At 39.2% G+C, this 27306-nt stretch overlaps 1 protein-coding gene across 3 annotated transcripts in view; it reads right to left on the bottom strand.

Moving 5' to 3' along the window:
- The window catches only part of zgc:172282 (leucine-rich repeat and fibronectin type III domain-containing protein 1-like protein), a 175271-nt gene that overhangs the window by 8121 nt on the left and 139844 nt on the right, over positions 1 to 27306 (bottom strand). Inside the window, exons 9-11 of one of the 3 annotated variants that reach the window (XM_042218137.1) lie at positions 10923 to 11569; positions 5387 to 5485; positions 1318 to 2285 (exon numbers count right to left, since the gene is read on the bottom strand). In XM_042218137.1, coding sequence (XP_042074071.1) covers positions 5433 to 5485; positions 10923 to 11569 — 700 coding nt within the window. In that variant the 3' untranslated portion in view covers positions 1318 to 2285; positions 5387 to 5432. Of the gene's footprint in view, positions 1 to 1317; positions 2286 to 5061; positions 5486 to 10922; positions 11570 to 27306 lie in introns of those variants that run through there. The other 2 variants (XM_005915938.3, XM_042218138.1) reach the window with 2 other exon arrangements.

Below are 27306 nucleotides of genomic sequence, written 5' to 3'. Positions count from 1 at the left end.
CTCCATTTTTTATGATATTTATGATATCAAGAGCTATCCCTCACAGTGAGCTAATTTCCCTACATAAACACCACTGCAAAAGCAACTAATCAGATTGTGCTCTGCACCTAACTGCTGTTAAAGAAAATTATTGTTTGTTAAACGCAAAGGTAAATGCTCTCAAATTATGAGAGGAAATAATTCTGTTTGTATTTCATGGCAATTACACCACGGCCTTAAATTGCCTATTTTTTTGTGTAAACACAATAATTGGATCAGTTAAATTAAGTCTAGTTGATAAAATGCTCTTTGTAGAATTATGAATCTCTTATAAGCAAGTTATTAAAGCAGTGTTTCCATCTGTGGCAAACAGAGAACAGTACATCTACTATTTGATTAAAATTCATTTGAAACAGTGTGGGTGCCATTGACACTACATGGCAGGGGGAAAGCCAAATTATGTGGAGAAAGATATACTTTCAATGAGCTAAAGCTGCATGACCATTCTAATCTCTGCTGTTTTTCATTTAAAGCCATTTAAGATAAAAGGGGCACTTTCTTTGTGCCTTTTTATCTTTTGTAGATTTCTGTCAAATAAAGATCAACATCGCTTTATGAAGTCTGGAACAAGATTTCTAAAACGACAACAACAAACAAGTATTGTTGTGATTACCTCTAATAAGAGGATAAATTCAATCTATAAGTGAAGATCTCTTTTTAGGCTGAGCGCTGGATAAGTTCTGAAGCTTCAGACATCAGCTTCTGTGCTGACTAAGCAGATATTATTGACCCCCCTATCCTCCCATACAGGCAAAGACCATCCCCGGGCTGTGCTGTTCACTCATAACCATATCCTCCTGCAGCATATTATATTCTCCACCAGTATTCAATCACAGGCTCAGGCGGGAAGGGAAAAAGTGATCTGATGGACAGAGGGAGTGATATGTATGAGATAAGGAGTGACTCAGACAGTAAAAGACCAAGAGACAAACAGGATGGGGAAGCATTTCCTGTCGCCTGTTGTGATATTGCCATAGGAGAGTATTAGGAAAGCAGATCGTTTAGCTAGGATAGCTCTCTAATTGTCTAGGTGACAGCAATTAGATAGGCACTCATTAAAGCATTGCCCTCATTAGGTTACAGACTACTCACTACAGGAGGAGACACTAGAATCTAAGTGTGTCTTAAACTCAGGGGCAGGACTGTGGATGGCCAAGGTGACTACTGGTGGCCTACCATATGTCACGCTAATTAATGAGCCTGGATCTTTGGGCTCAAGAACTTCTCATTTGGCTCCCACTTTGGCTAGGTTAATAAGCTAATTAGCAGATTACTCACCTGTTTAAGGGGGCGAGGAAAGATGTAAGGGAGGTTGGTAAGGGTTCATCAGGTCCTCACCTGTCCAGTGGAAAGCAGAAGACATAGAGGCCAGAGCTGCAGAATACACACACTAGACCCAAACCAGTCCTTGGTAATCTGGTACAGTTTAATCAGTATCAGAACTCTGATCACTGTACAGTTCTAGTTAAGGTCCTGTTGGGTCCAGGTTTTTCAATTCAGTTCAAGTTTTACTATGTACTGTTTTTTCCAAGGGTAACATTTTTATTAAAAAAAATCAGGGTCTGGTGAGTTAATGTCCATCTCCAGTTCAGCCCAGGAACAGTTTTGCTTGGTTCAATTTAATTGAATTATTTTATTCCACAGGGATAAACACTGGCGAGCGCCTTGAGCCAAGAAAGCTGTATATGTTCATGCCCGAAACAGACCCCTCCAGAAGCTTTGTTAAACTCTTTTTTTTACCTGTTTATGCAGTCTATTGCATTGTATTCCTAGGCTGAATGTGATTGTCTATGCATTCATCTTGCTTGCTCACTGTTCGGCCTTTTCTGTCCATGCATGTCGAAGTCTTTGTCCATTCTTATGTTGAAACATATCCATATGCCCCTTTATACGTCTCCGCTTCAACACTGGTGCAGAGGCTATAGAGTAAAAACAAATCTCCTCCATGAAAACTGATTGGTATGTCACACTGCCAGCCAGATCTTGCACCAGCTGGCCAATCAGCAGCCAAGCAGACACCAGGCCTTGACACAGTTGTCCAATCCAGAAATGAGAACCAGGAGAAGCACTCGAATGTAAACTGAAGACTACAGGTCTATAACCCTGTGATATTCATGGTGACAAATTAATGGGTACAGTGAACAGGAGATACAGGAACATAAGCTATAGGGCCTTTATTCTTCAGGTGGTTTCACCAGCTTTTCCCAGTGGGCAGCATCCAGTCTTCACACAACAACATCAGGGCTCTAAGAGAAAAGAAGATTGAAAACAAGATTTGAAAATAGAACCATGGGTATACAGTGTTAAGATTTGGAAAAAGCAAATTACTATCAGAACAAGAGCAGGTATAAAAATGGGTATCTAGAACCAGCAGATCATTTTTTTTAGCTGCCTTAACTTAAAAGTTTAAGAAAAAAAAACTACTGATAAAAATTTCTGACAGTACCTCCTAGGGTAAAACACACATAAACTACTTTTATAGGTAGTGAAGGTTCAAATGTTATGTTGTTGCTGTCTTTGTTTTAAAATCACACCTGGCTTAGAGCCAGACATTTGAAAAGGACAAGGCTCCAAATCATGTTTGGATCAGTTTAGTGTTTCTAAAGGTTAAAGGATGCAATGTCTTCATATCAAAATGGCCCTTAAGAACAAATATGTACACATTAGTATTAAAAGCGTGTAGCTTGTGTTCTTTTGTATCTTAAGGTGCAACTGCTGTTTGTCGAGAGATATAATAAATGCCCACGTAAGGAGGGTTTGCTGACAAGAAAAAGCAAAGATGAGCAATAGCTGGGAGAGTGATGAGGTTGTACTTGTTGTGGCAGTATGTTGCTGCAGGTGTTATTTGTAATGTGTCTGTTTGTCGGGAGAGCATTTCTTAACTGTATCTGTCAGCAAGAATATTTCATAACAGCATTTATGTACAGCCAGTGCTTATTGTGTCGGTTTAATAATGAAGAACAGTCTTTTTAATGCCTCGGACTGTATTCATCCATCACAACCACTGCATATCTCCACAGTCTTCTCCTCCATCATTCTGCACTCCACTCACCTCTTCTCCTCCATCACTCTTTGAGAGGAAAAGGTAGTATATGATGATCATAAAACAGTATGAGGGGTGAAACACAACCAGACAGACAGAGGTGTTATAAATTTAAAACAGAAAAGAAAGGAGACGTAATAATGGATAGAAGCAGTTTCAGCAAAACAGCAGCCAGGAGAAACAAGATGAAAGGAATGTCGGGAAGAAAGGAAGAAGGGAGCATAAAGTGAGAAAGACAACTACTTATTTATCCTGAGAATCACTCTATAGTTATACAGTACAATGCAAAAGTCTTAAGCCACCCATTATTTCTTTATATTTTGCTTCCAAGTAGCCAGACTTTCTTGTAATTTTTTAATGTCGTCTTGAGCAATAATTCTCCAGGCTTTCTGGAGGTGATTCAAACTTTTTCTTTGAACATTGCCCTTTTTCCCTCTCATTTTCAGTCCAGTGCCTATATTTTACCATTTTCAGAGGACTTAACACTGACCTATAAAACATTCAAACATAAAAAGGCATCTAACTAAAGGGATGAACCGGTGTTGTGTCTACACATAACAGAAAACTTAGCAAAGTGAAAACTGGTGGAATTGGTGGAACCTATAAAAAATGCCAAAGATTGCACATGTTGACATGCATAAAATAGTATTTTTGTGCTAACAAGATGATTATGTACAGCAGATTAACAGCATCTAGAAGTCATATCTTTATGAAAAAGAAAATCCAACAATGATCCAACACACGCCCTGATAAAATGCATCTTGCTATGTAGCTGATCCATCTACTATGAAGCCTCTTAGAAATGGTCTCAGTGGACGGGTGATTGTCACGAAGCCATACTTACGGAAGAGAAGCAAGGAGAAAAGGCTTAAGTATGCCAAATTATACACCAAAACCAGGAAAAACACAAAAATCTTTCCAAATTTTCTCTGTTTACGCCAAACAGCTACTGTTGTACTGCTGTCTGGGTAGAGACCATCAGCCATATCGTTCTGCAAATCTTGATTCTGTAGAAGACTGCCTACAGTTCTTAACTGCTGACAGGATGAGAAATTGTCTTCTTTTGGCGTTCTCTTTCTGGGACAGCCACTTTGCATCCTGTCTCTGAAATCACCAGTTCTATGGAACTTGCCCTTCAATTGGGGGATTTAACTAGGGCTCACTCCAAATAAAGCTGCAACTTGGTTTTGTGGAACATTAGCTTGAAGTTTTAAAGTTGACCTATAGCACGGGCCCTATCCAGATTAGTCAAATATAGTATGCTTGGAGCAGATTCCATACTGTTGTAGCAGGGTCCATGCTCACAAGTGCTGGTAATCAGACACCAATAAGCCATCTGGGGTACCAGAAGCTCAAGACAACAGTCAGTAGCAGAATACACTGTTTGGCATTGTCAGAGAAGATCTGGCAAGTTTTCATGGGTGCAACACACAAACTCAACTCTCCTGATCAACCCGCAAATGCATTTTCCTTACAAATGTCCCATCATTTAGGGGAAATACACAGGCTTTCCAGTGATTAAGATTAATGCCAAGAATGGTTGTTACAACAAATAATTTCCTTACTTTTCATAAACTAAGGGAAGTAAAATTCATTAAATAATAAGGGATGACTCAAGATTTGTGCACATTCCCATAGCTGTCAACAATTAACCAATTATAACTAATAATTTCTCAGAATTGTTGAAATAGAATAAAAAAACGAAACAACCAAAAATGTGGTATAACTTTACTCAACCAGATTTTTCAAGTAAGTGGCAAGTTTGCCCAGTAGCCAGAAATGTAGAGCATTTTCAGTTTACTTCCACACAGGTCTTTGAAAAGCAGCAGAATTTCAAAAATGATAAACAGTAAACAAAACGTGCTTACTTTAAAAATGATAATTAAGTAAAACACTGTTTAAATTAAATGTGCCCTAATCTTCAGGGGCACATTTAATCGCACTAATCAGTCATCTAAGGGACTAACTATAGGTAACTATAGGTAACTATAGGTAACTATAGGTATTTTTATGATTTTAAGATGCTATTTTCAGTCATTATAATACAGCAGAGGCAGGAATTTCAAGGATACATCTCTCAAATGTCAGTACTCAAAATCACTAGATAATGAAACACAATTGTGGTTGCTGTTACTTAGCTGCAGTTGCTAAAGGGTCAGATTGCAGCATGCTGCAAAGACGTGAGGCTGCAGTAGGGAAAGACAAGTTAGGAATAATGACACAGGTAAGAGAAAGGAAGAAACTGCTTGCTACAGGAGAAAACAAAAACCAGGGAGTGCTAAAATTTAAAGTGGCAGTCATTACTCTGTGTGTTGTAGTGGCGCAATCTCTTTGAGAGGCTGAGAGACCTTCAGATGTTAAAGTCCCTCCATTCCACACTACGAGGCCGCCTGTCGTCTGCTGCTGGAGGCGTCCAAGAGTCAGACAGAGAGAGGGGGAGAGAAATGGAGAATGAAACGGAGCCAAAAACAGCGAATGAGTGAAAGGACACAGAGAGAAAGAGGAAGCAGAGGAAAAACACTGATATAGATACAGCTAAACAGCAAAAGAAATAATAAAAAAAAATCTATTCAGTGGAGAGAGAGAGAACAAGCAACAATGTCAGGGCAGTTGGAAAATGGGTAAAGAAGATGAGAGAAAAGCATGTGGGAGCACTTGTGAACAGCGGGAGGGGAAGAGGCCTGGCCGATTCCAAGAGATGTATTCAGAGAGACAGACGGCAGTGAAGAATGAGGCCGGGCATATGGGATGACAGTGAAAGGAGTGATGATAGATTAAAATACACAGAGGACAGACAGGCTACAGGGTCATGGATGGGCCACGGGGAGAACACACACTTGCACTTCACACAGACTCGCACATCCTTGCGCTGTGCTTAAGTATTTTTCTATCCTGACTAACCTTGTGGGAACATATGTACTGGCTCAAGGCAGATAAACCTTGTACATAACCACACACAAATGCAGGCACAAACCTGCAGGGATTTGGTGACTGACCCTGAGCTTACATACACAAATTTTTTCCATCTCTTGTAAGGACACTGCACACTGCATTTGTTACCTGATGTCTTGTCCTTAAATTAACCTAAATGTTCAGTCTTAACCTCATAAAAGAAATGGTTTATCTATTTTTCCCCCCAACAATGTGTGCGTCTTTATGTGTTTGTGCTCTAACACACACACACATTCAGTGTTTGTTTGCCTGTTATTGAACTAATAATGCGTTGCTTGACATAATCATAATATGTTTGTGTCAAGCATATAATTACTACTAATCCAGATAGAAAATTCCCCACTTAGTATTCAGGTTAAAGAGCTGCTTCTAATCCTGAACCCACATGCTGCATCCTTGTACCATAGAGCTAAAAAGCAAGGTGACAACTTGACTGCTAAAATGATCTCTGATGTGCATTTCTTCATTGATTCATTTTCAAATTCTGTGATAGTTTTACATTTTTCAAGTTGAAAGTGCCTATATTTTATTAATTTATGGAGTATTTATATACTGAACATTTCTATGAGAATATTGTTTATTGTTTTAATGTTCAAAAACCACGTTTATCTTGTAAGTGCATCTTTCCATTTAATGCCTCCCAACCAGAAAAGCCCATTTGGTTAGCTTTATTAACAGTTGTCACAGATAGTAGTAGCTTTGTTATGTTTAAAAGTGTGTCTTTTTTAGTCCAACACTGAACATTTTGTCTTTGTGCCATAATCGTGGGACTTCTCATCCGTTTAATAAATAAATAAAATACTGCATTCAATTCCTATGAATATATAAGAGCAAATCGTCTTAAAGAATTAAACTACCATGAAGAAACATGTTTATTTTTTTCACAACTGCGGGCATTTAATGGGGTTTTCCTGTGTATCTGTCAGTTGCTCTGTTCCTCAGGCTCTCTGACTCACTGTGGCTCTCTGATCAGATCAATGTTGCCTTTCTCTGCAATGCAGCAACCAGTGAAACACATCACAGACACAGTTACACCCTGAGAAACTCCAACAGCCTTTGTACAAACACATGGGTATTATCCCTCACTGTAGGTTTCCCTCAAAGTGCCAACGATCCTGGAATCAAAGGAAGGAAACAAAGAACATAAAAGGCCAACTGTAACTTTTTCCTCCTGGGTAAAATGTCAAAATAAAAACAATAATAATTGGTTTGTTTGCATGTCTTTTAGTCTGGGATGTTGTTTGGAGGCTTCCCTGACTGGCATACTTCAGTTAGATAAGGTTGAGATAAGGTTAATTAGGCCTATAGGGGGAATATTTGAGTTTATGCATATGGTGTTACCTCAATGGTGCAACAAAATAAAATTCAAGGTTTTTTTTTTCTTTCACAATTCCCAAAATTCTAACCAGTTTTAATGAGCGCTGCCTAACTCATCTACTTTGCAACCGCAATGTGGCCATCAACCTCTTGGCACACTTGCTGAACTGTATGTGTAAAGTTGTCGTCAAAGCTTTATTAGTATTAAAAAAATTAAAACAGCTTAAAACAATGTGTTTGAGTACAGTACGGTGCACAGCTGTGCAAAGCCTCATTTCTTCATATTTGGCTTCTAAAGATCCAGACTTTCTTGTAAAGTTTTAAAGTGAAGTTAACCAGCAGTTCTCCAGGTTTTCTGAAGGTCTTTGAACATTGAATGCTTTTTCTCTAACTTTCAATCCAATCCTTTTACCTGACCATTTTCAGAGGAACTCATAATTATGGGAAGAACATTATTTGTTTCAGAGAGACACATTTTGTGGATTTTAGTTAAATCCACAAAATATGTCAGAGGCCGGCATAAAATTATATTTTTTGCACAAACAAGGTTATTTCCAAAGTGCTATCAGCACATTGTGCAGTGTATCCTTTAAACAAGTTAAGAAAATGGAACAAGTAACAGACAAAAAACGTGGCAGGCCTAAATAAAAAAAGTGTGTTAGAAAGTCATGTCCTTAAGAAATAGGAAGAAATCTAGCAAAGACCTGACACAGGACCTGAGACCTACTGTTCACTGAAGCGTGTTCAGAAATGGTCCCAGTTAATTACACGGCAACTGAACTGAAAATTCAAGAAATTCAAGAATCCTGGAGATCTATTCCTTAAAGAAATAAAAAGACTGTTCAGGCTGTGTTAAAGAATAAAGGTGGTCATATCACATATTGAGTTTGATGTTTGTTAGAATTGTGCAAACTTTTTTTTTTACCTCATATACAGTATTTCAATGTATGTTATTTCCTATTTCCCATTATCCTGGCAATACAAGTGGGTGGCTTGAGATTTTTTGCACTATAATGTCCGATGTCAAAAACCAATTAATATCAATGGTACATTTTTTGTTAATGCTGGACACAATGAATTCTGATAAAAGCAACATCTAACATTGTTGTATTAATATAAGAGAGACAACCAAACTGTCAAAATTGATGAAGGTGAAAGCGCTCCCTCACTTTGCTGGCTAAGCTCCTATACTCTGCACAGATCTCTCGTTTCCTCCCTGCTATCAACATGAGGCTCAATGACACCTCATTTCAGCTCATTCACAGAGGCCAATTGAATGACATATCAACCGCTGATAAAGTATTTCCACTCAGCTCTTTAAGCCCCTCATATGAAATGATGTCTTCATTTATTCATTCCAATGAAACCCCCATTTCCTGAATGGATTAGTGTTAAAGGGGAAATGCACTGGAGTAGGCTTAGTACAAGGAAATTTTACTTCCCCCCAAATATCCACATGATTTTCTGGATTTATATTATAAGGGATCCATTGACGGTTTCAAGCAATCTCTGAGAACATGTGCAAGTCGTTTCAGAAGTTTGGAACAAGGAAGTGCTCTTGATTACACAAAGAAGGTTTTATCTAATAGCTGGCAAAGACTGTTACGTAAAAGCAATTTTCCACCAGTATCTTGCATGCTAAGAAAACTACAGTGGAATTATAATCGAGCAGATTTGTGCATTATTGCAATCATGTATTTTGCACTACTTGGATAATTTACTCTCTTCATTAAATGATTACAATGACAAATTATCTCTCTATCGTTCTATTTCTTTCAGACTGTCTAATAAAGCTATTTTCTGATGGCATGCCAAAGGCCACTGCTGTAAAAACTAAAAACAGTATTTTCAAGCTGGCACAAGAGGCCGATCGTTGATTAGACCAAAGAGCCCAGAGATAAAAAAAAAGCAGTGAATGGAAGCCTAAAGCTCAAGTAGTACTAATGGTTCTGAGGATTTAACCAATTTCAGTTCAGCAAATTGGTCGTGACTAAGCTTAATTTCAACCCGTCATGTGGATCATGCATATCTTCAAAATGTCTTTTTCTTATTTCTATGGATCAAACAAGCACATTTAAATATTTAATCATTCATCTTCCCTCCTCTGTCCAAGGTAATCCAGCCTTATTTATTTACATTTCTTTGTTTTATATTCCTTCTTTTTGATTGTGTGTTTTAAACTTTCAGTTACACATCATGAAGTACTGTATAAATAAACCTAGCTGTAGCTTTTGCTGAGTGTTTTTGCTGCTCACATGAGCTTGCATGCCTATTACACCAGATGAAAAGGTTGACAAGTACAAGTTGTTGTCTTATATAATTTTACATTCATTAATAATAGCTGTGTCTGCATTGATTACTTTCTGCATTATGTATAGTGTATTACTTCTATATAACACATGTGTGCCAGACTCTGATAATCCTGGAGATTCTTCAAGTAGACTTTTCATGAATCTGCTGTAAAACACATTTCTTGGATTCACATAAAATGGTCTGTTGCACGGTCTCCCCCTTTCTCCTCTCGCTCTCTGCAATACATTATTTAAACTAATCTGGTTCTCTGTAGGGTCTTTAACACTGTAATAAATGTTTATTACAAAGAGGAAAACACAAAACTTTTATATGCCCCCCCCAACAGATCCAGCATTCAGTGCTATTGAAGTCCCATTTAACTTTATAAGTGACTTGGGCTTTTTCCAGCTTGATATTGAATGTAAGCCAGTGCATGCAGCCTTTCTTTTGTACTGAAGTAGCTTTTTCACTCTTTAGCACTTGGGATGTGTCATTTCTAAAGGCAAGCAGGCTTTCTTGGAGTGCTTAAAGACTAATAGTTTGCAGCACTCTAATGTGAGAGGTGTTAACTGGAATAATGTGTGACAGTTACTCCCACATGCATTATCAAATCCCTCTCTCCTCTAACACAAAAACATAAAGATTTATTTGGTTATTATCTGTTGTCTAGCCAAGCTTTCCAGAAACTAAAAAAAACTAAAATTTTGGCAACAAAGTTGCAGCATCATTCTTCATCTTCTTCACAAATTTAAAAACTTTGAGTCAGCATGTACCCCTTCTGAGCATTCAACAGAAGAAGTCTGGCATTTGGAAAGAGCTGAAAACAAAAATAAATGAGCATGGGGAGGTTTTCAGTTCACTATAGGAAGGTTAATTCAAGACTTTTTTTCCATTCATTTTTTGGAAAAAAGGAATATGCAATCATACAGAAGAGATTTAAAAACAACTTGAGTTGCTGCTGCAGCCCTACAGACTGAAATTTGATGAATTGTCTCACCCTCTGTCTCTCTCTTACTTTCATTCTAGTGCACTAGAATGGGATCTCTCGTACTCATTTTCTCATTCACACAATGCTCTTCTCTTCATTATTATCTTACTCAGTTTTACACCCTGAATTTCACATTGTCTATTTCTCATCCACCAGCTTTTCCTGTTTGACCGAATTTCTTTGTGTCCCACGTTTTCCCTACTCCTACTCTGTCAACTTTTACTTTCTCTAAACTCTGCTCAGTTGCTTGAATTTGCTATGTCTGTGTCTTTTCCACTAGCTCTCTAATACCTGCCAGTTCTTTGGGAGAGGTGGGCTCTTTGGCAACAGATGGCGGTCGAATTTTCATCTCAATGGCGACCCTGGAGGAGAAGCGGGACTTCGTGGGTGAGAGCAACTCCTCGTTTGCTGACGAGTCAGTCCTTGTCATTAGGCTCTGTCCACTGCTCTCCTCCTCGACCAACGTGACAGTGTCTCGCAGAGTGTTGCTAGGCGACATTGCCCTGGACGGTCCGAGGACTTGGTCGTCATGACTGTCAGTCATCTTTGAGGCAGAGCGAGGAAGGACTTGGACCTGACTGCCTCCTTGTCCATTGCTCTGCGGTCTTGGCGCAGTCGCAGTGATGGCTGCTTTTCCATGGCCTGCACCTTGGTGGCTGTAAACCTTGTATCGTATCATTAAGATGATAATAAAAACAAGCACAGAAGCAACAATAATCCCTCCAATGATGATGATCATAGTACCACCCAAGAAGTGGCTGTGCAATGCTTGGCACTGGCTGAACTCTGTGTCTGTGGTAAATGACAGACAGCCCAAAGGACGAGTTGCAGTCAGCGATGTGATGACGTCATCAAACACGGCCAGGACACAAAGATCATAGCTACGTCCAGCAGCGAGGTCCCGCACCAGGAAGTCGTTGCTGCTGGATGGAATCATTCTGCCATGACAAGAAAGAAGAACACAAAGGAAAAGAAGATGTGAGTTCACCTTCACATATTTTTTTCCCTACATGTAGAGCATGTTTAACTGATTCTTCTCTATTACAATTATTCATCTTACTCACAAGTTTGTCCTCAGGCTTCATGGTTGGTATATATATGGTTAAGTGGACATGCAATTAGTGTGATACAAGCATATTTACTGATAGCTAATTAATTTCCTTGGATTTTCAGGCAATAGTATGACCAGCAAAAACATATCAGCAGATAAACAAATTGGAGATAATTTATCTGAATTTCAAGGGTGGGACCACACCTTCCATGAGTACATATGCCTTCCTGCTCTATAGGCTGTTTATTTTGCATTTTTGTGCTCCACCCTGCTCCCCTTGTCTCAGTTCTCAAGCCTCTCGTTAGTACATGGGAATCTGCCCAGCCCAGGAGCCACTCTCTTTCATGAAACACCGTCAATCTAACTGAGGATGTGGTCCCTGCAAATGAAATGTTTGACAGAAATTGCCACAAGTGGGATACTGAAGACAACTTAAAAAAAGAGCATTTCTATTTTTATTTCATTGAGTCTGAAACTTACTTTATTTGAGGCTCTTACTTTGTAGCTTTTCACTGAAATAAGCATACAGATTTAAACAACCTTGTCTTGTAGAAAGATATTTCTATAAGCTAAAGGTCATCTCATTGAATAACTTGCATTTTTAATTACTTTGACGACAACAACAACACTGTCAGCCAGTTTATAGTTCAGACATGACATTTTGGTTTGAGTGGATAAAGTACTACAATTGTGAACTTCAGCAGAGTCATTAGGTGGTAGTTAGGGTAATTAACTTAATAAATTACAAGAAATGAACAGTTATATATTGGCTAATTGTTTACTAGTGTAAGCTATTAGACAGAGTGCCGCAATATCTTGCTTTGGTGATTTCAGTGACATTGCACAGCGCTCTCATCGGACCAACAGAAACCCGGTTTATCCAAACCTGTGACCATTTACTACTACACTGTACCAATTAAACCAGCAAGGAAGAGCCATGCAGCAAAAAAGTCCTTTCTGAAAATGATTTATGGATCTTCCTGTTTTGCTTCCTTGTATTTTTCTGTGTTATGTTATAAAAGCTGCACTGATGACACATGCACTATCATTAGATATTTCTGTGCTGCTTATGGCACAACAGTGACCTCAGTGGCCTAATTTCCCCAGAGAGTGGGAATTTATAAGTCTATGACTTGACTAACACAAAGAGTCATCCCTCACAGCTGTAGAATTCATCATTCTCTGATTAAACACTCCTGATTCTTCTCATTGTGCACTTCATAGAATAGAATAGAATAGAATAATCCTTTAATTGTCCCACAAGGGAAAATTTGGTTGTAACAGCAGCCAAAAAGACACATATACAAACAGAGAGTACACAGCACACAGAACAGAAACATACACAATTTTTCTTACATAGTTACATTAAGGACAATGGTTACTATATACAGAGTATTGTACAGTTATTAAATCAAATAAAAATAACTACAGATAAGAGGCAAACCAGGTTGTTGTGCGAATCGGTTAATTAACTTATTGCAGTTACAGCATTGATGTAAACATCTATGTTTGTTGGGATGTTTGTTGGGAGCAGTTCTGATTGTACAGTCTGACAGCTGCAGGGAGGAAGGACCTGCGGAAATGCTCCTTCATGCATCTAGGATGCAGCAGTCTGTCACTGAAGGAACTCTGCAGTTCACCAACATTTACATGCATGGGGTGGGAGACTCTGTCCTGTTCTTCAGTCTTTCTCTTCAGTCTTTGTAGGAGCATGGCATTGGCTGGTCCAGTCTCAATGCCAAACTCATCAATGGCATCAACCCCAACCACGAAGTACAACTTGACAGATAACACTCTGTGTGTCGTTCTATATTTGTGTGTGTGAGTGACTTCTCATGTGGTCGTGAACTGCTGTGAAAGGACCCCTGAACTGAGATCCTAAGAATCAAATCTGGAATCTTCAACAAATAATAGCATGATCTGAGATCATGCAAGGGGGTTGCTAAAAACAGGTACTTGTCCAAAGGGGCTAACACAAGGCAGAACTATCCTGGTCATGAAGGATTCCCACAAGGGCACAACACCATTAAACTACTGGATGATTACCTCCCTCTCCACAGCATATAAGCTTTTCTCAGGCATCATAGCAAACAAGCTGAGTAGGCACATGAGTCGATACATGAGCACAGCTCAGTAGGGCATTAAAATAACAACATGTTGCCAGTGCAACAGTTCTTGGTTGATAGCAATATACCAGGATTCTAAGATCTGGCAGACCAACATGAGCAATGCCTGCACTGACTATAAGAAAGCCTATGAGTCATCCACACATGGATACAGGAGTTCTTGGCACTGGACAAGGCCAACAGTGTGATAATAACATTCATCAAGAACTCAACGTGACTGTGGAAGATAACACCAGAGGCCAACTTAAAGTCTGTTGTACTAAGTAAGTCACCATTAAGTGCAGAGGTGCCATAGTGACGCACTGTCCCCACTGCTGTTCTTCACATCCCAAAACCCACTAAGCCAGCTCATCAATAACTGAGGATCTAGGACACAGATCTAGGAAAGGAGTCACCATCAACCACGTTCTGTACATGGATGACATCAAGCTGTATGCCAGGAGTGAATGGCATATCGTCTCACCATCTCAACAGGATCTATAGAAAGGACATCCAGATATTATTCGGATGGCTTAGGAGAAATCACAGAGATTATGATCATGGCAGCAAAAGAACAGGCCTTAAGTATCAGATCCATAGATCCAGAAGTCTACCACAGTCAATAGGACTGTTGTTGCAGACTGTCTAAAGATGCACGGAGACTATCCAACACATAGTAGCAGGAAGGTTGGACCATGTATGCTAAAAGGCATAACCTTAACCATAAGTGGTGGGGATAGTGTACAGGAACATCTGTGCTGCATATGGACTACAAGACAAAATATGAGACACCAAGGTGGTTGAGCACAACAGGGCTAAGGTCCTATGGGACTAGGAGTCAGGACTAGGATTTCGGCTGTTTGTTCGTTGTTTTGTAACCTCACACAGTTGCCATGGTCAATACTGTGAGCTTGAAGACATGAGGGTAAGCCTGTGTCTGGTTTTATTGCTAACTTAATGATGTATCAGTACAGAAGCTTTAGAGAGTCATAGATTATACAGAGACATGTTGCAACAGTTTGAAAAGACTTTCTGGTGGTTTTAACTTCTTCTCATCCTATACTAGCACTGAGAGGTTTTGTCTCAGTGACAACACCTATCATTCAGTACAATGTTGCAGCAAGTATATGCACCGTCAGTGCTCATATAAATGGTACAGAGCTGTGGCAAAGTCAGTGTTTGCACACAACACAAGCACTGCGGTATCTATAGTTGGTCTCTAACCGGCAGCTTGGCAAAGATCCTATTTTAAATTGTATATAAACTGTATGTATCTATAAGTAAATATCACCTCTGTCCACTTTAATAAACTTCAAACTACTGCAAACTGGGAGTTCTCCTCAAGCTGTTTAGACAAAATGATAGCTTTTTGTACCTTTTCTCATCTTTGCAGTGTGAGAAACTAAATCATAGATTACCAGGGGAGAAATTTTAGAAAATCTGTAGGAGAGTGGGGCTGGCAATGTCCTTTAGTGAAATCCACGAGGCACATGTGGGCTTCCAATCCAAAATCTGCAGTATGACACATTGCTTTCAGTTTTAACAAGTATCTTTTTGGTTAAACTTACACCAGAGTCTAGCTGCTGTGAAAAGATGCAGCGTGTTTCACATGATGCAAACTGAGGTGTGTAAAAATGCCCTCAGGAGCTAAACAGTGTGACTCAAAACACATTATGTAAAAGTCGTGACTGATCAGAATTAAACTGTCATGGAGACAGAGGGAGCAAATTTTTAATATTTGTCACTGTATTGCTTCCAATTATAGCTGTGAACTACTTTTCATAATAATATAAAGTAGATAACAATGCTCAGTGAATGCTGAAGTTAGAACATACTAGCGGTGATATTCCTTCAAAATGAAAGTGCAGTGGAAAGTGTGAATCTCTCTGACAGAGTATAGGGGATAACTGTGCCAATATACTGTGAAACAATGGAGAGTAGTAATAAAGACACTCCAGTGTGTAATGTGCTGTGTTCTTAGCCAATCCTTGATATTTTTGGCTTTGTTGTGATTTGCTGTCATTTGTTTTTGTTTCAGTGAGTTCTTTGTCATATTGATTTGATTTGTTTTATTCTGTTTCATAATGATTAGGCTGAAAAATATGACAGATGCATCCTTCTGTGGGACATAAGCTCATTGAAAGGAAACTATTTGTATGACTTTACATTACAATAGACAGAGACATTTTTTCTTATCAAATGGCACAAATAGTAATACATGTTAAATGAATAGGTTTTGGGTTAAGCCATAGTTTGTGAAGTCTAGCTAAAGTGGATGAAGGGCAGACAGAGTACAAGGAGTAACTGATGATAAATGATCTTTAATTTAACAGAAAAAATTATATTTTTTATTAGGTTTTATCTTCACAAGGAAAACACACTGCTCAAGCTGGCTCGCAGTCTGCACTATTGAGTTAAGTCTTGAAACCATACAGACCACAGGACCAGAGTACATGTAAGGTCATTAATATTATGTTGTAAGGATCAGTCTTATGCAGCCACACTGCGTATGAATGGATTTGTGAACCTTTTCATTCCATTCAAATTCTCTTTGCCCATAATCATCGTCTAGAAGGGAAAATCTATTCCCAAACACTAGGGGAATCCCCCGGTGTGTCCCCCTGCCTATAAGTGCTCTTTTCCTAATAGGAATTAATCCAGGAAACGTCAACTGCCCTGAGGCTTTGCTAAAAGGCAGCTGCATGTGAATCGTAAAACGAGTGGGTAGGTTGAGGTGAGGCGAATTCTAGGGAGAGATGTTATTCAAACAAAAAATACCACCACCATCTTGCTATGTTAAACTTTAACAAGCAGGATTTGTTAAGTAGAGGACTATTCATCTCCGTTTTGTGTGTTGCATTTGTGAAATTGGCCTGTTCTTATAGAGATGCTTTCTGACTTATTATTTATTGGGCGATCGTGGCTCAAGAGTTGGGAGTTCGCCTTGTAATCGGAAGGTTGCCGGTTCGAGGTCAGAGGGCCCGGTGGCGCAGTCTCGCCTCTGTCAGTGAGCCCCAGGGTGGCTGTGGCTACAATGTAGCTTGCCATCACCAGTGTGAATGGGTGGATGACTGAACGTGTAAAGCGCTTTGGGGTCCTTAGGGACTAGTAAAGCGCTATACAAATACAGGCCATTTACCATTTCACCATGAATGAGTTCAATAGGATCACTTACGAAACAGTATTGGAGAAACGTAGGATTTAATGCCTTTGGCAAGGAGTCTCGCTCAAGGAATGTTTGCTGACACACGAGGGTGAACATATTCCTTCAGCTTGGAGGATAATTTTCTTATTTACCACTGCACAGTTTTGCCAGATACACAAATGGTAGAATAAACTTCAATTATATCAGAGTAAATTAACACATGGCATTTAATTTGCACATTGGCCAGCATCTGTTTGTGTTTTGTACATCCGCTATTATACAGATGCATGAGGATTGATGCAGCATTTCCAACCAATCAATAATTAATTGTGCCGCTGAGTTTTTGATCCTGTGTAAGTGTGTCATGACTTTAAAAAGGACAAGGACTGCTGGGCCAAGCAGAAATGCTTCAGCATACCCATTTGACACTGCAATCATACTGGATGGTTTATTCAGTTAATGGGTTCAACCATAGTTGGAGACACACACACACACACACACGCACACACACACACACACACACACACACACACACACACACACACACACACACACAGAGTTAACTTCTTCCATGATTCACATTCACACAAGCACACACTACTACTGATCTACACTAATGGTCTGTATGACTGCTGCTCTCTCGCTCACTCGCGCATCACACAAACAGATTAACAGTCAGTCATGTTTTGTCACTCTTCGGTTTGACGCTCACACCCCCAGGTTAACATGGAAACACACATACACATGAATCTGCGCCTACACATAGCTATACTAGATCCATTCAAGTACACAAAAAGAACCAATCAGATTACCGGATATTATGCGTACACGTTTAAATATACCTCAAGCAAGAGACTAGTCAGATTAACGAGTCATTTGGAAATGCAGAAAATGGCACTTTTCATTTCTTTAACGTCACTAAAATGACACATGGAAGCTACGCAATGAGCTATTGTTTATATAGAGAGAGCAGTGAGATGGGGGCCACTATTCAATCCTCGTCCTTGCAAAGCAGTACTGTAGGTCTTGGGTGCATCAACTATGTGGGTGTCTCCAAGCACACCTGCTATTTTGGTTCATGTAGGTGCAGCACAGCAGTCTGATTACAAGCATATTTGTTCCTGTGAGGGTGCTAGAGTTTTTTGCTTATGTTGCTTATGAAAATTAGAACTATATATCTTATAAAGATCACTATTTATATCAAAGTTGACCTTTTAGGTGCTATATCGTCTGTGAGACTATTTCAATTCAATTCAGTTTTGTCTAAATAGTCCCAAATCACAACAACAGTTGCCTCAGGCAGCTGCTTGGCAGTTCACTTTTTAAAGAGGTCTAAAATACCACAAGTGGTCAGAATCTCAACAGTAAGTGTTGCTAACTTTGGGTACATACAGTGGGATGATTGCCATGCTGGCTATAACTAGTTCACTGTAAATTTTATGTCATCTGAAAATTCCAGAGATCCCAATTCTTGGGGACAGTGACTTTGTTTCTAAAAATTATCTATGTGTATGTGTTTTTGAAAATAATCGTTGTGGAAAATCAGGTTTTACTACTTTGAGAAAACAGCATGTAATGTGCTTTTTCCTCACACCACAACTTTACATGGAAACACTTACACAAATCATATCGATTAAAAAATAAACAAAAAAAATCAGATTACCCCTTAAACTACTATGTGGCTGAGTGTACACATGTATAAAAATACTGCATGCAGCAGAATAATCAGAATAACAAGTTTAAGTGATTGCATATGCTTAACAGTCATTTCTACATTTCTTTATCACTTTATCACTCTTTTAAGCTTAGAAACAAGCTTGAACCACCAGACTTCTCAGGCTTGTAAAATTCCACTTCTATATTCCCAGATCCTGGAAGTTCTCTATGGTGTCTGTAAATTCCTGTGAACAGCCTTTAACCTGAATTTCTGTAGCAAGTTACAGGCTTCTTACTGACAAAAATCCTACTTTTCACACAGTGTCTTTAAAATAATTCCTATTAATATAAAATGCACTTCACTCTCAACAGACTACTTATAATCTTTACCGAGAGCCAAGGGAGATTTCACAGTGACCTGTGATCAGTGGGGAGCAAGACATCCTTCCCCTGGGCTCTGACATAGAGCAATCTGTCACAGCACATGTATCATCCTGAATACTGAATAACTACGATAATGCTGCCATCTCTGCATATACTTTTTTTGAGGTGCAATCGGGTTCAGAGGAAATTGTTTCGACCCTTCAATCTTCTGATAGTGTGTTTTGAAAACCATCAGTCCTATTCTCTCATGTATCGCCGCATTTTTACAGAGACTTTATATTGACAAGTTTCCCCCTCCTTCATCAATGTTGTTTTCATGCCTTTTCATCTCTAACGCCTTTCAATGCAATTGCATTCAAAGACTAGTAATTATTGTAGATTGCTGTCATTTCCGCAGGTTATTCCTCGCTTGTGTACTGCAAAGCACAACTTATCTGTGCAATTCCCATCTAATGACTTGTATTCCAAAGCACACTTTGAAGATCTAGGGACAGACGCACAGTGCAGTGCAGCCATAAATGTGAGATCGCACGTATATGTATTTCAGGTTGTTACACAAAATAATTTCTTCATGGACTCGATATAAAGAAGGGGCGCTAAAAAGGTCACAAGAGTTCTACACTTCCATAAACTCACGAGATTGACCAAATCTCAATAACTACATATATTCGGTATTCAATGCCAGCAAGTAAATGTTACATATTATCACAAACATCTAGACTCAACTACCAAGTAACAACCTTATCTGTACAAAACACCAGTCAAAACATTTAAGATCAGAACCTTATGGTACTTTACAGCATCCAAAGTGTTCATAGGATGTCACAGTCTAATGCTTAGAGTCAATTACTACGTTATATAACAGACTGCAGTCTGAGTTTTTTTCAGCGGAGAATGGCACAATATTTGCTAGAAGACTTACAGCAGAGCTATAGGCCTCAGTGTCTGTAGCCACAAATAGCATTAATACATGGTAATAGACCTATTCTCAGCAGCTCTACTTTGTTAGCATGTCATTATTGTCTTGTCTCAGGCGAGAACAGTGACAGGTTTGTTAGAGGCTCTTGTTACAACAGCAAAGTGACGAGGGCCGCTGCACTGCTCAGTCCTTTGTGTGCATGTTCACGAGTGAGTGTGCCCACTCTGAGTGTGGCTGACATTTACATGCACAGTGCAGTTATGTGTACACACATCTGGGTCTGTCATAAGCCTGACATTTTCATGCTGTCTGCATTTACTTAGGTTGACTGGCAGGAAGAAGCTTTGTTTGTAAATACTGTCAATCAATCAGCCCTGGGGCACCCACAATGGATATCCACACAAGCATGCGCGCACACAGACACACGCAGTGTCGCGGAGTCACATCCAGAGCTTTGGCTTGCAACTGTTGATCTAAGCAAAACGTCAAGTGAATATTTATGATAATGTGCCCTGACTGCTTTTTTAAATAATTTAATGTGCCAATTATTCAACCAGCGCAGACAGTCCAGAATAGAAGAGGGCAAAGGTTTGACAGCAAAGTCCCTGAAGTACACAAACTCTGTCCATCTGCTAGACGCACTGCAAAAAGAAAAAAAATCACACTAACTGTGTCACTGAGCAAAACATGGATGTTATATTAACTGGTGGATTCGGCAGAACCTCATCAAGCTTCACAGCAAAAGAAGCGGATTTCTTACAACTAACAAAAGTGCCTGCCAAAAATGGTATCATTTATTGAAACCAATCATTATGAAAAAAAATGGACTTTCAAAAAATACGTCAAATTATTTTCAGAGCTTGTCATGTTTTTTTGGTTTTTTTGCAGCGTACCATAGCCATTAGGTATTCACAAGACCCAGGGGGCAGAATTTGATGTTACAAGCTTTAATTATGAAAATAAGTGCCACATAATGATTCTGAGTGGACCTCTCCTTTGGGAGCTGGCAAACTGAGGGCCCTGTCTAGTTGCCCTATCTTAAGAGGTGAGATGTCCCCCTGCAGCATCCCCAAGGGAACTGAGTCAGTATTTTTAAAGTCCTACTGACTGGCTCGATCTGTTCGTTTTTCACAGCAGCATTCATTTTGAAATAGCCGTGCTCTTTCTTTTCTCTCCCTCTTTTTCTCTATCGCTACACCATGCACATAATTTTCCTCCCAAATGGTCCTCAAACTTCTCTTTTCATGTCTTTCCATCTCGCTCAATCCTCTCCTGATTTATTTCTTCCATCAAATTTAATTTCTTAGCTTCTCTGTCTGTTTAACTTCGATTCATTTCCTCATGCTTCGCTTACACCCATATATTGAGGCAGATTAGATGTGTTTAACTGCCTTGCAACAACAGTTTCACCTTTATAGATGATGTAAGTGGTGGTTAAACCATCAGATATTGAAAAAAAAAATGTCAGATCAAAAATAAATAGCTGTCATACTGAATTAGTTTTTTTTTTTTGTTAATGCAGTTTTGCTATGCCTATTTATCACAGTTTAGTTTCTCAAAGCTAAAGTCTAATATCTTTTGAAAGCATATTTTTGAGAGCTCATTGTTCTTCCTCCTAGCGTTATTTCCGCTCTGCGGGTTGCTTTTCTGCAAAGCCGCTTCCATTCGGCACGGTAAAGGGCGTTGTTCAGGTTGGCGCCGATCTTCTTCACGTCATCTTTAATTCAGTCCATCCATCGCCTTTTTGGTCTGCACCTTGGTCGCCGGCCTTGGGGACTGAGTCGCAGTGCTGTTCTTGCCACTGAGTTTTTGTCACTTCTGACCACATGCCCATACAATCACAGTCGTGCTCCTTGCATTTTCTCTGTGATTGGTGCAATGCCCTGCCGCTTTTGGATGTCGATGTTCGTGACGTGGTCCCATTGTGTCAGGCCCAGGCACCATCGCAGCATCCGCATTTCCATTTCCATTGTGTGAAGGGTGTGTTCGTGCTTTGCAGTGGCTGGCCACCACTCTGATCTGTAAAGGGCCACAGGGCGCACTACGCTCTTGTAGATCTTCGAATTGAGGCGGTCGGGCATTCGTCGATCGCACAGGACACCAGTGACTTGTCGCCACTTAATCCAGACCGCATTAATCCTGGCTCATACGTCTGGCAGGATGTCGCCATTGTTGCTGAACATCAATCCGAGGTACTTGAAGTGAGATACCTTTGTGAGGTCTTCTCCATCGACGCTGATGGTGCCGTCGGTTTGGGGGCTGGCTTCTAAGTACTCGGTCTTCTTCGTGATCAACCTCAGCCCATACCCACGCCTGAGCGTGTCTTCCATTGCTGCGTTTGAGAGCTCATTAACATTAAAAAAATCTTCTCATTGTCGAAGTTACAGTTAGATATATAATTGTCTTCTGGATGTCTTCAGAGCTCCCCTTTAGCTCCTATATGTGTGACAAGTTGATTTTTATTTGTCAAAGCTGCAACAACTTTCCCTAGAAAATAAAATACTTCGAGAGGAAAACTATGAGGTCTAAAGAAAGTCTGTTTTCATCACATGGTGACCTGAGACAAAAAAAACAAGAAATAACTCAGTTTTGTGTTAAAGAAAGTCATACAACTCAACATTATTGCTTAATTTAGCAGTAATTGCAATGCATAAATGAGCTGTGGAATCTAAACTGATAAATCCTGAATATTTAGCTATACAAAGTTTTAACAGTTTAAATAGTAGTCATCCTGAGAAGGTGAGCCTGTATACTTTTACAAGAGAATAAGAAACTGTTGTTGCATGCACTTTGCAGATAGTTTGTTCAGGGGAGAAAGTCCTGTATCAAAACTAATTTAGACATTTCTTCTACAAGTCTGTTGAGTTTTTAAATGTATGTTAGATAGCTAATTGCACTGACTCTGAGACCAGAATAGGTATCGGTTCCTGTTTCTTTTTACTTTCAGTACATGTTGGAGCCACACTATACTGTTTTCTATAGATAGGAAACAATTAGGACATACTGCTTTCATGTAACACTGCACGCTAAACTTGACCTTCTTACTTCTTACATCTCTGCTGTAATCTGCAGCACAAAATTTAAAGTAAATCGAAAACTGAAAGTGTTTGCTTATCAAATGGGTGCTGCATTACTTAACTGTCTGTGGATGAGAACAACCAGAAAAGCATACTGACTTCTGTAGTGCAATGTGGAAGACCTTAGTCTTTTAGACATTAGTAGCGGTATACAGTAGTTATGAGTGAGATTCATTAAAAGAGGGTGAAAAGCTTGATGATGCACTCCCAATATTGTCCTTACACTTCAGGTTTGTTGATCTTCAAAAGGGTATATGTTTCAAATTCATTTATGTTAAACAGTCCTTAGTCTGAATTGCCATCCTGTTCCCTGAGAAACACATGTAAAAACCTATAATTACAGTGTATTGTGTTTTTGAGGTTGCAAGTATCAAGCTGCATCTGTGTTGCTAGCAATTTACTCACACCCAAATTAAATCTCCTTGTGATCCCATAATTGGGTATTGGTCATTGCTGAAATAAACTGTCTGTCTCTGTCTTTATGAATTTGCACATTGTTACTACATCACGGTGAGAATTTTATACTCCTGTTGGTTCCCTTCTTGTGGTTTCATGTTAATTTACCTAGCTTAGTAGATCTGTGGAGCTAGATGTGTCGCTTCATAAATCTCGAGCTACTCACCTCTTTACCCACATAATCCTTTGCTTCCATTTTCCTGCTTAAAATATTCTTCATAACACCTTTTCTTAGAGATGGATTATCATGGAGAAAGCAGATAATTACAGTGGAAGAGACTTTCCTATTTGTTTTCCATGGCATATGCTCATTTTAAATCAATTTATTTTATTTATGGCTTTAGAAGAGGAGTTTTATTGATTAATTCGGGGCTGATGGAAACTAACATTAATTTGTTAATGAAATCCTTCTTTCATGTCTTTTTAATGACTTTATGAACATCAAGTTACAGATTATATGAATTCATTTTGGGAGCCAGAGATACTAGGAAATTTCATATTTCACTTTTCTATGTTATAAATAAGCTGTTAGTGGATGCATAGAAGAAAATATGATTAGCTTACATCTGTACATGATGTCTATTATAAGCAAAATAACTCACTGACTCACTAGGTTAGAGATGTAGAGCAGTAAACAGCACTCGTCAGACTTTTTAATCTCTTTGACTCACATTTTCTGTCTTATTATTTACCTCTTGTCCTCAGTATGTTGCACTGGTCCTTTTCTGCTCTAACGAAATAACCCATCTGTTCTGGTTCCTCTGACTCAAAGGAAATCTTCTTAATCAAGCCTTCCATTTCAGATGTCAGCTTTAAACTTTAAGCATGGTCTTCAATCTTAAATGTTCTACTCATTGCAATCAGCACCAATTTTAACTCTTACACAGATGCTGAAGTAGGGTACGGGGTAAATACAGAACATATAGTCATGAACTTGCTTCATTGTAACACCAAGTGTCATGTTTGCCAAGTTGAACCTAGTAGACCTTTCACTCCACAGCTGTCCCCGTCTCCTTTTTTAAATTCTAGTGACAGTGGATTTTACACTTTCACACACACACCTTGAAAAGTGACCAAATGATTACACATTTTATCATAACAAAGATAAATCTTGAACCTCTTCCAAGTCCAGATTTATTGAAACAGCACAATCTTGACGTGTGAAACAGAGTTTTCCATCAGAGATACTGAGTTGTGTTGTCCAATAGCCTAGAAATCTCCTAATTTGTCCCATGAAGAATATCAATCGAGTACAAATTTCTGAGGTTTGAGGTAAAATATCTTTTTGTAAATTTGATTTTTATTTCTCAGTAGGGCAGAAATTCAACATGTGCTGATTCAGTTCTTTAGAGTGAAATGACACAGAATAACCCCTGATCACTCTTTTGTTCACAGATTTTGTCTCGTTAGAATCTTTTCTCCATTCATGATCTCCTCTGATTTTATTATATAAGTACTAGTTCTACGCATGTCACTGGAAATGCATTGCTCATTTCTAAAGTTTTAAAAATACACAAAATACACACCTGACAATCGTATTGTCATCATTTTCTTTCCTTCAGAACAGGTATTTATGAGCACAGTATGGACACTTTCCTTTTATAGCTAATAACAATTACGGTATGCAGAATACCAGTTTAGACATTTTTTGGAAACTATAATGAGATGATATGTTTGTTTTGTTTTAGATCCCACTGGCTGCCAAAAGCAATTATAGGATGCCAGGGTCTGTGATGAGACATTTGGTCTTTATACCAACTTTCACAGTTTGAGCTAGACAGTGATAGGAAATCAAAGCTGGACTGAAGTCTGAAAGTGTCCAGTGACGATATGATGGTATTTTTGTTCACACATAACATTCTCCTTTTGCTTAACAGACTGTGATTTCCTGCGTGCATTGGAGCATTTCACTGTTGAATTTTAGATTGTGTCAGAATTAAGCACCAGCTCTCTTTTAGAAAAGGGTCATACCCATGATCTGATGGGTAGATGAAGCCGCTGCATAAATTCAGACGCTTCACTGAATGATGGCAGAAGACAATTCAGGGGAGATGCATAAATCTTTATCAGTCTGATTGTGTTTTGACCTGCACCTTAGTCAAAAGCTTTGGGCAGTGACCAACAGAATAGGATTATGGATTCAAGCAGCCAAAGTGAGGTTTGTCCACACACTAACTGGGCTTGGTATCCGTAACAAAGCGAGTAGCCAGACAATCCAAAGGGCCTCAGAGTTAAGCTTGTTCCAGTGCATTCAGACGGCCAAATTATATTGTTTGGCAGCTGGTAAGGATGCCAACCCCGTCATGTGCATCCCTTTCAATGTATACCATCTACGGCTGATTGAGAGAACAGTCCACCGTAGGCCGAGGATGGCTGGATAGGCACGCTGGAGGGGCTTCCAGCTGGCAGGAGAGCTCAGTGGGACTCCCCATAAGGAGCAGAGTCTGTAGGAAAACAAAGATGAATACACTTCCTTTTTTGCTGGTACCTCAAACATGACGTGAGGTATAAAAAGACAGGCATTGAATCATGTACTGTCTGGCATAAAACCATAAACAGTAGGCACAGCTTAGTGTGCAACAAATTGAGAAGAAAAGGGTTTTATTTTTTCAAATAATGTGCGGCAACTGAAACGGCTCCAGTTCCTTTTTAAACTACTGGATGTGTGTTTTCTGCCAAAATGATAAACCTTCTGTTTATTAATACCATAATCAATCATTCTGCAATACCTAATGATTCTGTTGAAACAGCTGAAAGTCACTGACCACTTTGTTAGGTACACCTATTCAAATGCTCGTTAACACCAGTCACCTTGCAACTCAGTGGATTTAGGCATGTAGGCAAGACGATCTGCTGAAGATCAAACCCAGAATCAGAATGGGGAAGGAAGATGATTTAAGTGACATTGTTTTTGGTATTTTCCAACACAACCTTATTTGGAGTTTGCAGAGAATGGTCTGAAAAACTGAAACTATCCAGCAAGCTGGGTTGCAAATGCCTTGTTGATGGAAAGGTCAGAGGAAAATGTCCAGACTGCTTTAACTGATAGGAAAACAACACTAACTGAAATAACCACTCCTTTGAAGGTCTGCAGAAGATTAACTCTTAACACTCAACACGTCAAACCTTGAAGCAGATGGGCTACGGCAGCCGGAACAGGAAAATGAAGCTACAATCCACATGGGCTCACCAAAATTGAATAAGAAAAGATTGTAAAAACCTCCTTGGGTCTGATGAGTCTAGATTTCTGCTGCAACCTTCGGATGGTTAGGTCAGTATTGGACTTAACATGAAAGCATGGATCAATCTGGTGCCATGTCACAAAGCTCAAATCAACTTATACTGGTTTCTTGAAGACGTCACTGTACTCAAATGTACCCCACAGTTACCAGATCTCAATACAATTAAGCACATTTGGGATTCGATGGAAAAAGATTTACATTATGTACGAAATGTGTGATTTCATCCCATCATAATTCTACATAATAAAGTGTCTGAGTGTATAAAGGCTTTATTTCTAAAGTATTTTCACCTGCCTTACCAGAATATTTCTGATTTAATGTTGAGAGCATTGCACAGAAAATAGCACCAGGAGCCCTTAAATGCCAGACTGATGTAATTAATAAAGTCAATGATTATACACAATCTTTTAAAGCTGGAATATAGTTATATGCCCTTTTTGATCAGGTAGAGTATTGAGTCTTGATTATGGTATGCTTGAAAGAAGGATAACACCCTGCCTTTGTCATAGATGGAATTAGAATATGGCATCGCATTGCTCAATATGGCACATACCTCAGGAGGCGTTGACTGGAACTGTCGTTGTTGTTGCAGATTTCTTATGTCTAGTACAGGCAAATGGATGGCACTAAAGCACTGTTA

Source organism: Haplochromis burtoni, unplaced genomic scaffold (assembly GCF_018398535.1).
Source record: "Haplochromis burtoni strain Fernald_Lab_line unplaced genomic scaffold, NCSU_Asbu1 Contig_15, whole genome shotgun sequence".
In the NCBI taxonomy this organism is placed as follows: Eukaryota; Metazoa; Chordata; class Actinopteri; order Cichliformes; family Cichlidae; genus Haplochromis; species Haplochromis burtoni.
Note: the sequence above shows the minus strand (reverse complement) of the source record. Positions and strands in the feature narration are given on the sequence as shown.